The 12,987-nt window shown below is 42.6% G+C and overlaps 1 protein-coding gene and 1 long non-coding RNA gene across 2 annotated transcripts in view; both read left to right on the top strand.

Annotated features, from left to right (window-relative positions):
• The window catches only part of F11R (F11 receptor), a 35,230-nt gene extending 24,454 nt beyond the window's left edge, over positions 1 to 10,776 (top strand). Inside the window, exons 6-8 of the mRNA XM_032234076.1 lie at positions 1,673 to 1,775; positions 8,389 to 8,496; positions 10,193 to 10,776. Coding sequence (XP_032089967.1) covers positions 1,673 to 1,775; positions 8,389 to 8,496; positions 10,193 to 10,206 — 225 coding nt within the window. The 3' untranslated portion in view covers positions 10,207 to 10,776. The remainder of the gene's footprint in view (positions 1 to 1,672; positions 1,776 to 8,388; positions 8,497 to 10,192) is intronic.
• Positions 10,777 to 10,974: 198 nt separating this feature from the next.
• On the top strand, positions 10,975 to 12,619 carry LOC116519958. The gene is made up of 2 exons (XR_004256700.1): positions 10,975 to 11,114; positions 12,310 to 12,619. It is a non-coding gene; the product is annotated as an uncharacterized LOC116519958 (long non-coding RNA).
• The last annotated feature ends 368 nt before the right edge of the window (positions 12,620 to 12,987 follow it).

The raw sequence follows: 12,987 nt of genomic DNA, 5'->3' as shown, positions 1-12,987 counted from the left end.
TTTGGTTGAAATTGCTTGAGGCACTCCAGAGTTATTCTATATTTTATTCTAATTCTATTCTAATTCCTATTCTATTCCATTCCATTCCTTATTCTGTTCTGTTCTATTCCTTATTCTATTCTGTTCCTTATTCTGTTCTGTTCCTTATTCTATTCTATTCCTTATTCTGTTCTGTTCCTTATTCTATTCTGTTCCTTGTTCTGTTCCTTGTTCTGTTCTATTCCTTATTCTATTCCTTATTCTATTCTATTCCTTATTCTATTCTATTCCTTATTCTATTCTGTTCCTTATTCTATTCTGTTCCTTATTCTATTCTATTCCTTATTCTGTTCTGTTCCTTATTCTATTCTGTTCCTTATTCTATTCTATTCCTTATTCTGTTCTATTCCTTATTCTATTCTGTTCCTTATTCTATTCTATTCCATATTATTATTTATTCCTTATTCTATTCCTTATATTCTATTCTATTCCATTCCATATTATTATTTATTCCTTATTCTATTCCTTATTCTATTCCTTATTCTGTTCTATTCCTTATTCTGTTCCTTATTCTATTCCTTATTCTATTCCTTATTCTGTTCTATTCCTTATTCTATTCATTCTATTCTATTCCTTATTCTATTCCTTATACTGTTCTATTCCTTATTCTATTCTTTATTCTGTTCTATTCCTTATTCTATTCTTTATTCTGTTCTATTCCTTATTCTATTCTTTATTCTGTTCTATTCCTTATTCTATTCCTTATTCTGTTCTATTCCTTATTCTGTTCTATTCCTTATTCTATTCTATTCCTTATTCTATTCTATTCCTTATTCTATTCCTTATTCTGTTCTAACCTTGTTCTATTCCTTATTCTGTTCTATTCCTATTCTATTCCTTAGTCTGTTCTATTCCTTATTCTATTCTGTTATATTCTATTCCATTCCATATTATTATTTATTCCTTATTCTATTCCTTATTCTATTCTATTCTATTCCATTCCATATTATTATTTATTCCTTATTCTATTCCTTATTCTATTCCTTATTCTATTCCTTATTCTGTTCTATTCCTTATTCTGTTCCTTATTCTATTCCTTATTCTATTCCTTATTCTGTTCTATTCCTTATTCTATTTCTTATTCCATTCTATTCTATTCCTTATTCTATTCCTTATTCTGTTCTATTCTAACCTGTATTCTGTTCTATTCCTTATTCTATTCTTTATTCTTTTATTCCTTATTCTATTCCTTATTCTGTTCTATTCCTTATTCTGTTCTATTCCTTATTCTATTCCTTAGTCTGTTCTATTCCTTATTCTATTCTGTTATATTCTATTCCATTCCATATTATTTTTATTCCTTATTCTACTCTATTCTATTCCATTCCATTCCATTCTATTCCATTCTATATTATTATTGTGTTCTGTTCTGTTCTATTCTTTTTCTATTTCTATTTCTATTCCATTCCATTCCCTATTCGAATTCCAATTCCAATTCTAGTCCGATGGTCTTAACCCGAGGATCTGCTTGTGTTTGCGCAGTGCCGTTGTGGTTTTTCCTCCCACGCACCCATCGCCTGGCTCCCCACAGGCGTCCCAGAGAGATACTGAGGACAACCACTGGCTCAACCTCTGGAGGAGACCGGTGTGTCCTTGGTCAAGAACTGAGCTCTCTCAATGCCTCTTTCCTTCAGCCTTTGAGCCCGCCACGGCCCTGGACGCTGGCGACTACTCCTGCGAAGCCCAGAACAAGGTGGGCCCCCCCCAGAGGTCAGAGGTCATTCACATGGAAACCAGTAAGTAAGCCGGTTGGCACCTCTCCTGCGGGCACCAACTCTTTGGGGTGGCGCGTTCTAGCGCCTTCTCGACCCTGGCTGTCCAATTGTCTTTTGCAATCAACGCCAAGGGCTTGGTGGAAATTCCTAGTTTTGCAGAGTAATGACCGTTCGAAGTTACGACGGCACTGAAAAATGACTTACAACCGTTTTTTCGCACATGACCGTTGCAGCATTTCTATGGCCATGTGATGGCTATATTCTTTTTCATCACATCTTTGTGCTTTTTTAAAATTCTTTTTCTCCTTTTCAAATATTTTGGCATTTTGTATTTAACAGTTAGGTACGCTCCCCGTTGGGAGAGCGAGTGCGTTCAGAGGAGCGTTGTGAGAGTTGTGTTGGAGAACACAAACCAGCATACAGAGACACTGCAGTTTAAATAGGCTTTTACTTTCATGGAAATAGAGGTATCAGAGTCCATCAAACAGTCCAAGTCATACACGGATAAGACAGTCAGTCATCAACGTCTTTCAGTTAAGGGATAATCCAAATATAGTCCATAATCATACAAACCGCCGGTACTCAAAGTTTGCTAGCAGTTGCAAAATTTACAGTAGCCCACGACATTTTCTAACAGCCAGGTTCCAAAACACTCAGATCAGATCAGCATCTAACAAACAGAGAGCTAACAGTCATTCTGGCTCTCTCTTATGGCCGATTGAGGAAAAACCTTCGCCATTTTGAGTACTATCGCCTCCAACCTCCCCTTTGGTAGGAATGTTGTTGAGAAAGTGGTGGCCTTTCAACCTCCGGTGGTCCTGGGATGAACTGATTCTGGATTCCTTTCAGTCTGGTTTCAGCCTGGTTACAGCACGGAAACTGCTTTGGTCGCAGCTGATTGATGATCTCTGGAGAGCCAAGGATGGGGTCATTCCTCTATCCTTGTGCTTCTTGACCTCTCAGGCGGCCTTCGATACCATCGACCATGTATCCTTCTGCGACGGATGCGGGAGTGGGAGGCACCGTTCTTTGGTGGTTCTCCTCCTACCTCTCGACAGGTCGCAGTCGGTGTTGGTCGGAGGGCAGAGATCGACCCCTAGGCCCCTCAATTATGGGGTGCCGCAGGGTTTGGTCCTGTCCCCCCTCCTATTCAACATCTACATGAAGCTGCTGGGTAAGATCATACGCCGGCACGGGATTAAATATCAATATCGGAGGATACACAATTGTATCTGTCCGCCCCGTGCCAATTCAGTGAAGCGATAGAAGTGATGTACCAGTGCCTGGGAGGCTGTCAGGGTCTGGATGGGAACGAACAAGCTTGCACTCAATCCCGACACGACCGAGTGGCTATTGATGCTCCCTCCCAGATGTCCAGCTATTCCATCTCTCAGCCTTGGGGGGGAAATTATATGCCCCTCAGAGAGGGCTCGCAATTTTGGGAGTCCCTCCTGGATCCGCAGCTGACATTAGAACATGTCAGCCTTGCCCAGGTTTGCCTGGTGCACCATATTGCGACCCTATCTGGACCGGGGAGGCCCTTCGGATAGTCACTCACGCCCTCGTCACCTCAAGACTGGATTACTGTAACGCGCTCTACATGGGGCTGCCCCTGAAGAGTGTGTCGAGACTTCAGCTAGTCCAGTAATGCAGCTTGCGCGAGCGATTGTGGGTGCACCTAGGTACACCCACGTTACACCTATCCTTTGCGAGCTGCACTTGGCTTCCCATTGGTCTCCGGATGCGCTTCAAGGTGCTAGTCGTTACTTTTAAAGCCCTACATGGTATTGGACCTGGCTACCTGAGAACCGCCTCCTGCCAATTACCTCCCAGAGACCTATTAGATCGCACAGACTAGACCTCCTCCGGATTCCATCTGCCGGTCAATGTCGGCTGGCGACCCCCCAGGGGAGGGCCTTCTCTGTAGCTGATCCGGCCCTATGGACGATCTCCCCATTGAGATCCGGACCCTTACTACCCTTCCGGCCTTCCGCAAAGCGACCAAGACCTGGCTGTTATTGTAAGCTGCCCTGAGTCTTTCAAGAGTGGGCGGCATACAAATTAATTAATTAATTAATTAGATAAATAAATAAATAAATAAATAAATAAATAAATTTTGGCTCCCTCTTATGGCCGATTGAGGAAAAACAGCTTTGAATACATTTAAATTTCAATAACAATCAGACACCGAAAAAAAAGGGACTTAGGACTGTTTTTCACACACTTATGACATGTGATTTGCATTTGGATGCTTGAGAACTGACTCACATTTATGACGATTGCAGTGTCCTGGGGAGTTGTGATCCCCTTTAGCGACCTTCCTGACCCCCCAAATCAACGGGGAAGTCAGATTCACTTAAGAACCGTGTTTCTGACTTATCACGGCAGTGATTCGCCTGACAAATGGGGCAAGAAAAGTTGTAAAATGGGGCAAAGCTTACCTGAGAAATGTCTTACTTAGCAACATAAGAGTTGGGCTCAGTTGATGTAATTTGAGGACTACCGATAAGGATATGGGCTGAATTTGAATTTCGTTGTCGTTGTGCAACAGATGTGAAATTCCCCCCCCCAAAAAAAGGATAACACAGTACGTGCGAACTTTAGCAGCTTTAAGATGTCAGAACTCCAACTCCCATAATTCTCCAGCCAACAGAATTCTGGGAATTAAAGTCTCGGGCATCTTTATTTTTTAAAAAATAATTTTTATTGGACTTATTAAACATTAAAAAACAAACACCAATTTCCACTCATTGCAGCGGTTCCGTATCAGTATCATTAATGTCGTTCATATTTACATGAGCTCTATTTCTATATTCTCTAATATACTCAATGTCAACTCACAGTGTTGTCATGGGACAGAATGTGTGTGTGTGGGGGGGAGTGCATGCCACACATACTGTCTGCCGGAGTCAGATCTCAGATTACTGCAGCCGGCTTGGGAGGGGTGCACCTTATAGGGGAATGTGATTTATTGACACAGACTGAGCGGAGGGAAGGAACAAGGGTAAAATTCAGATGAAAATCAAAGCATAGACTGGACTGTGAACAGATCTTGCCTGATGGGCTCCTAATAAACAACTGAAAGTTGGCTCGATACTCAGGAATCAATTAGGGCATTTTTAGGATATCTGACACTATATTATATACTTGTTTGGAATATAATAATATTTACAGATATATACAGTGTTATCATATTTGTTGTACGTAATACTTACCCGTATATACTCGAGTATAGGCCGACCCGAATATAAGCCGAGGCACCTAATTTTACCACAAAAACCTGGAAAAGTTATTGACTCGAGTATAAGCCTAGGGTGGGAAATGCAGCAGCTACCGATAAATTTCAAAAATAAAAATAGATACCAATAATGCCATTGCCCATTGAATAACATATACAGCCTGCCTGTGCCCATTAAATATACAGTAGCCATTGTAAAAATTTGCTCTGCATAACAAATTATTATCACACAATACCGGTGTATTCAATGAAATACTTCACTCACCTCATGATGCTGATGTCCCGCTGTGATGATGATGTCCCGCCTCCTATGACACACGGCACAGTGATTCCTATCATTGGATCACTGTACCAGAGGAGGTGGGACATCGCTATGTGGCTGCTTGCCATAACAAGGAGGAGGTGAGGACATCGTTGCAGAGCGGCAGGAGGGGGAGGAAGGGGAATCGTAAGACAGCCCTGCATTACATTAGAACGTGAGGAGGGGGAATGGTGCGGTGCACGCTGCGCGGCAAACTGACACAGAGGGAGGGGAACTCAGGGGCGCTGGGCCATTCACAAGCGTCACCCAGTGGCATGGCCCCGCCCCTTTTTCTCCTCCATTTCGGGCAAATTTTTCACTGACTCGAGTATAAGCCGAGGCGGCTTTTTTCAGCTCAAAAAGTGGGCTGAAAAACTAGGCTTATACTTGAGTATATACAGTAATTCTTATACAGTATTTTTGGGTCTATCGTCCAACCATTGATACCATCTACTCCACACTTTATAATACTCCGATTCTTCTCTATCTTTCAGTTCTATGGTCAACCTATCCATCTCTGCACACTCAAGTACCTTTCTTATGATCATTGCATCTGTAGGGATATTATCCTGTTTCCAATTTTAGCGAATACTATTCCTGTTGCAGTTAATATATGTAATATTATGTATTGGAATTTATTTTTACCCATTTTTATCATCTAATATGCCCAATAAGAATAGTTCCGGTTTCCATTCGATCTGTAATTTGTTCCAGCCATTCCTTTATTTTAAGCCAATACTCTCTGGCTTTGGAAATCCGTGCATCTTAAAGTTGCTAAGGGTGAGAATGTATCCCTGAATAAAATGGTTCCTTATAATTGATATATTTCTATTGATACATATAGGTAGTTCTTTCAAGAAGAGATTGGATTGACGTTTGTCAAAATGCTGTAGGGTCTCTGTAAAATTTCCTAAAGATGCCCTAATTGATTCATAATTATCGAGCCAAGATTTTAATACAAAAACCAGTGGTTTATTAGGAGCTTCATTAGGCAAGATTTGTTCACAGTTAAACCTGTGCTTTGTTTGATTTTCTTCTGAATTTTACCCCTGTTCCTCCCCTCACTCTGTGTCATCGATCACATTTCCCTGTAAGATGCAGCCCTCCCTGACTCCAGCCGACAGTATGCGTGGAATGTATTCCCCCTCCCTGTCTCCTATGACAAAGTGGGGAGTTGACAGTCTCCTGCTTGAACAGGGGGTTGGGCTAGATGACCTACAAGGTCCCTTCCAACTCTGTAAAGCTACAAGGTAGTCATCAACTTAACAACAGTCCATTTAGAGATGTATATATTCGATTGAGGACCAATTGGGGTTAATATTGGGGGTGGTTTGGATTGAGGCCATGGTAAATTTTCTACAAGTTGATGATAATAACAGTTTGCTAACAGAGGGCTTCGAGATCTCAATCCTGTCTTTCTCTCATTTTTGTTCACAAATTTTATTACTTTTATAGGATTCCTGTTATTGTTTTTTCCTGTTAACTACTGCATTATTAATATAAGGTATAGATGACAGGCTAACCCAGTGCTGGCTAGAGAAATTCTGGGAGTTGAAGTCCACAAGTCTTAAAGTTGCCAAGTTTGGGAACCATTGGGCTAACCATTTCTAAATGGATTTTGTAGTTTAATAGTTTAAAATTCTTTGGGCCTATTTCTCAAGGAGTGGGAAACTAACTGCTGTATTATATTAATCAGCATTCAACTAGGGAAGATGTTTGGTATATGTGTGTGTGGCTCTTTTTTTCTTTTTCTTTTGACACTTTTCTTTTTAATACCATCTTTGTTGTGTGTTTTTAATTCTTTTTTTTTTCCTTTTAAAAATATTTTGGCATTTTGTACTTTAACCTCCTTTGAATACGTTAACATTTCAGTAAAAATCAGACATTGAAAAAAAAAGTGACTTAGGACCATTTCTCACACTTACGACCGTTGAGGCATTCCCCATGGTCATGTGATTTAAATTAGGGTGCTTGACAACTGACTCATATTTAGGACGGTTGCAGTGTCCCCTTTTGCACCTGCAAAGCAAAGTCAATGGGAAGCCAGATTCACTTAACAACCGTGCAAACAACTGTAGTGAATCGCTTAACAACTATGGCTAGAAAAGTTGTAAAATGGGGCAAACCTCAGTTAACAACTGTCTCACTTAGCAACAGAAATTGTGGTTGTAAGTCGAGGATTGCCTGTATTTCTTCACTTGAAATCAACTTCGCTTGAGATGAGATTCTATCTGGAACACAAAGGGGAGCAAGACATTAAAAACGATGGCTCCTGGGTGCTAATTTTATTCACTTTTATTGGCCATAGTTAGCAATAGCAATAGCAATAGCAGTTAGACTTATATACCGCTTCATAAGGCTTTCAGCCCTCTCTAAGCGGTTTACAGAGTCAGCATATATTGCCCCCACAGTCCGGGTCCTCATTTCACCCACCTCGGAAGGATGGAAGGCTGAGTCAACCTTGAGCCGGTGAGATTTGAACCTCTGAACTGCAGATAACAGTCAGCTGAAGTGGCCTGCAGTGCTGCACTCTAACCACTGCGCCACCTCGGCTCTAGTTGGGCAAAGACCGAGTGAACATTGATGAATAGTGTGCTGGCATTTTTCTGCTTTACAGAAACTTATTGCCAACTATCCAACTAATAAAGCCAAAATAAGGAAACACTCTTGCGATTTTTAAAATCCCCAAAGTAAAACTTTATTGGATTCACCATTTTGGTACTGAAGGATCAAAACCAGCTCCGTTTTTTTCCAACGCAAATGCTTGCTTAGTTAAACAACAGCTTCCCTTTCTCCCTACCCCTGAGTGATCACATTGTCCAATTGTGAGACGGTCCTTTTGTTATGGTAACAGTCCGTCTCTTTCTCAAGCACCTGCAGCAGTGACCTTGATAGTTGCACAGGCTCTCACGGTCCGCACACTCATTCTGAGCATTCGATTTCCCCCTTCCCTCCCCCCACCCACCCCAGTTCATTGGCAAGTTGAAAAATGTTTAGGGTGGAAAGAAGCAAAGCGGTTCAATCTTGACACCCATAAATTCTTACAGTCCGAGAATTACACATTGATCTTTCTAACAATTTTTATTGCTCTGCAGGTAAACTCAACGTGGGTGGGATCGTGGCAGCTGTGGTGGTTGTCCTGATAATCCTGGGACTGGTCATTTTCGGCATTTGGTTCGCTTACAATCGCGGCTATTTTAGCAGTAAGTGGCCAGTTGTGCCCTTCTTGTTTTCACAGAGCAGGAAAATCCTAATTTTGTTGGGGGGGGGGGGGTGTGTTCCTAATAGTTCTGACCCAGCCTTAGCAGAAACAAGAAACAGACTCCTTGTCCCGAAAAAACTCTCTTTATCTCCTGTGAATTAATGTTCAGCCAAAAGTCCTTCAAAGAGTTAACTGCAGTAATAGACCTTATAAGTTCCTTGTGATAATGTCCAGGCTCTGAGCTCCCAGCCGAAAAGCTGCAAATTAAGTTCTGGCAAGCAGTCGTTGATGCACAAAACACAATGAGCAAAATCTTCAGAAATACGAACTGTTGTCTCCTACAACCACCACTCCCCTTTCCTTCTGTTTATTCCTCAGCCAGGGAGGGGCCATTCAGCATCCACATGTGCCTTGCTTCCCGTGCTGGCTCCTTGTCCTCCGTTGTTCTCCTCTCCTAACAGCTTTGCATACATGCACATCTGGGACAGACCCCAGCTGTTCTTCCTCCCCACTTGTCTCCGCTTCCAAAGGCAGCTGCCTCTCTGGTGGCTGGGAAATGTCGGATGGCCCTGGCTCTTATCTCTGCGTCTCAGAGCCTTCCCCAGGCTCCACCACTGGCCCACGTTCTTCCCCAACCTCCTCATCGCCCAAGTCACAACATGAATCCTGTTTAATAACCCCAGCCCTCCGACTCAAAAGCAGATTTTCTAAGATTTGGGAACTGGATGGAGTTTAGTAGCCAACAAGATTGCTTTAGTTAGGTGGTCTTCGGCAGACAACCACAATTGGAACCAGAATTTCCATTGCTAAGCAAGGCGGCTGTTAAGTGAGTAGCACTCAATTTTATGATCTTTTTTGCCAGAGTTGTTAAGTGAATCACTGCATTCATCAAGTGCATCACTGCAATTGTTAAGTGAATGTCTGCAGACCAATCACTGTGGTCGTTAAGTGAATCACTGTTTTCAACTGAATCACTGCGGTCATCAAGGGTATCACTGCAGTCGTTAAGTGAATCACTGTAGTCATTAAGTGAATCACTACAGTCGTTAAGTGCATAACTGCAGTTGTTAAGTGCATCACTGTAGTCGTTAAGTGCATCACTGCAGTTGTTAAGTGAATCATTGCTTTCAACTGAATCACTGCGGTCATCAAGTGCATCACTGCAGTCATTAAGTGAGTGTGTGTGGTCATTAAGTGAATCACTGCAGTCATTAATGAATCACTGCTTTCAACTGAATCACGGCAGTCATTAAGTGAATCACTGTAGTTGTTAAGTGAATCACTGCAGTCATTAAGTGAATCACTGTAGTTGTTAAGTGAATCACTGTCATCGTTAAGTGCACTACTGCTTAGCCTGTGGCCAGAACGGTCTTAAGACAGGACAGAATTCATCTAACAACTGTCTCACTTAGCAATGGAAATCTGGAGCTCTGTCGTGGCCGTAAATGGAGGACTCCCTGTATACGCCACTCAAAGTAATCTGGGTGGGGAATTCTGGGAGCCGAAGTCCACCCTTTCTAAGTGTGCCCCCAACCCGGAGTCCCGGGGGGGATTGGGGGGGCTGATCCAATTGGAGGAGAGGCCAAGTGAATCTCGGTGCCTGAACAAACAGGCCTTGATCCTTTCTAGCCCGGCAAGAGAGACGCCGTCTCTTCCTTTCTTGGCTAACTGCTTGTCTCTCTTCTTTTCTTTTCCAGAAAGAACAACGTGAGTAGCCTGGTCCTCCTTCCGGCCCACCGTTCTTTGCTGCGTAACCACCAGCCCTGCCGTGAGGTTCCCTTTTCAGGGGGGATGAGGGAGAGGCACAGCTGATCCTGGCACTTTCTCTCTGGTTTACAGGATTTATTCCACTGATAAAAAGTGGGAGACCCCAGTTCAAAAAAAAAAAAGAGCAAACTACAGGTAGTCCTCGAGTTACGACCGTTTGCTAAGTGACCGTTTGAAGCTGGTTCCCGCACTTATGAGCTATGTGATGTATGGGCTTAACCACTGCACTGCTTAGTGACCAGTTTCCAGGCCCTATTGTGGTCGTAACTCGAGAACTACCTGTACAGTAAGTGAAAAGCCATGAAACAAAAATAATCAAAATTAACGTTCAAGCAATTAATCGATGTTCCCCAGCTTTCAGCCCCTGATGTAAATTCCCAGAATCCTCCAATGGACCATTTCCAGAATGTCATGGAACTCCTCAATTGGAGAAGACATGTGGGAGTCGAAGTCCACCAGTCCTAAATTATGTTGTCCAGGGAATTCTGGGAGTCGAAGTCCACCAGTCCTTAAATTATGCTGCCCAGGGGAATTCTGGGAGTTGAAATCCACCAGTCCTAAATTATGCTGCTCAGAGAATTCTGGGAGTCGAAGTCCACCAGTCCTAAATTATGTTGTCCAGGGAATTCTGGGAGTCGAAGTCCACCAGTCCTAAATTATGCTGCCCAGGGAATTCTGGGAGTTGAATTCCACCAGTCTTAAATTATGCTGCCCAGGGAATTCTGGGAGTTGAAGTCTGAAAGTTGCCACGGTTGAGAAACATCTCCTAACCTCGTCGTCTTCCCCTTTCTCCAATCTTTTCCAGAGTTCCAGTAGAAGGTCATTTACAGCCAGCCTTCCAACCGAAGCGGCGTAAGTAGAAGGAGAAACTCCCCTGCTGCCCTCCCCAAAAGGCTGATTTGGAGCTTTTGGTTTTAACGGGAAGGAGATTTAATGCCTTTGCAGATTATATAATAATACTCGACTTGCCTTCTCAGTGTTTAGAGAAATGGGAACCAACGTCTTTAGAACGCAGCTAATCTGTGTTTTTAAAGTTTCTGAAGATATCTGAATTGGACCAAGTGCCATCCAGAAATACTTTCCTCTTAAGACAGAGTTTTAGAGAAATGCTATTCTACACAATGGAAATACAAGTGGTCCTCACCTTAACGACCACAATGGAGATCAGAATTTCAGTCACCAAGTAATGCAAAATGGGCAGCTTATCAATTTAATTAATAAATAAATGTGGTCATGAAGCCAGTCACCTATTCTGACCTGGACTTCCCCAGCAGCCCGAAGCCGAGTCCTTGTCCCGATAAACCCCTTTTATTGAATTGACAGTGAATTCCTCTCCAGCAAAGTCTTTCCTCTCCCACAGTCTTCAAGAGAGTTCCCAATTACCGACCTTGATCAGGCATGGAGAGTGGCCAGGCCGATATCTTTCAGTGTGTGTGTGTGTATTTGTGTGTTCCAGCATAACTCTGGAATGCCTGGGCTGCTCAGGAGAGTGAGTGCGGTGTCCCAGAGTGGCAATTGTTTGTGATGTCAGTTCCTTCGCAGCTTCCTCTGGAAAGCCAGCTGTGACCTTCGCCCTCCAGTGGACCAATGGGGAAGCACCTGATGGATTTGGGGCAGAGTGCCTGGATCGTAGACGGGGTGGGAAAGAGGAGCACATGGGGGGAGGGAGAGAGCATGGGAGTAGGGGGAAGACAGGCCCCTCTCAATGGCTCCCTGTCAGACAAACACTTCAACGCCTATAAATACCCGGGCAACACTGGATTTTCAGCTACTCATTACAGAAATTGTATTTTTTGCAGTCAAGTTTAGAACGATTTTACGTTGAGTTTCAAGCGTTTTTCGTGCGTGAATTATTGCGATTAAAGCAGAAAAAGCCAGTTACAGGTAAAACATTGCTACATATAGTTTTGTAAGCAATATCTAAGTCTGACTGCAAGCGCACAGTTCCAAGTTATCCAAACTGAGAATTTCCAGCCAAGAAGCACCAGGAATTCTATTGCTATTATATCAAAACAAAATTTCCACCTTTTGATTATTATTTTTTCAGAGCGACTTCAAACAAACTTCTTCCTTCTTGGTCTGATCGTGGTTACAGGCTTCGTGTTTTAAACTCTCTACCCGGCTCAGGACCGCTGTAAATGTTCTCGGAGGGATTTTTGTAATTAAGTGTGATTTTTTTTCATGGTTTGTTGTTTTTAATATATAAATATCTGTATATGTATAAATAATAGTTTGCTTTACGTATTTTTTTAAACAGTTGCTATTTAAAAAGGCCGTGCTTCCAGCCTTCCTTTTCAGGGTATTTTCAGCGTTTAGGATCGTGAGCCTGGAGTTCTAGCACAAAATTACTGAATTCTGTAGTGTGCCGAATTTTTTGAGGCTGATCTGTCACGCAAATTCAGTTTGCGGTAGTTATGCGTTTAAGGACAGAGGTTAAGAAGTGGACTCTGTTGCATTTCTGCCCTTCGGAAATTGGTCATCCCCAACCTTGGCAACTTCAAGATGTTTGGACTTCAACTCCCAAAATTCCCCAGCCAGCCAAACTGACTGGGGAATTCTGGGAGTGGAAATCCACATATCTTAAAGTTGCCATGGTTGAGAAATACTGATCATCATCATCATCATCTTTTAACAGCCCCATAATACCTTGTGGGATGGAGTCTGGGCAGCTGAATTGAGCTAGCAGAATTTATTGGCCGGATGCCCTTCCCTGTCGCCAATGCGG

Source organism: Thamnophis elegans, chromosome 17 (genome assembly GCF_009769535.1).
Source record: "Thamnophis elegans isolate rThaEle1 chromosome 17, rThaEle1.pri, whole genome shotgun sequence".
NCBI classification, from domain to species: Eukaryota; Metazoa; Chordata; class Lepidosauria; order Squamata; family Colubridae; genus Thamnophis; species Thamnophis elegans.
This window is presented reverse-complemented; position numbering and strand designations above follow the sequence as displayed.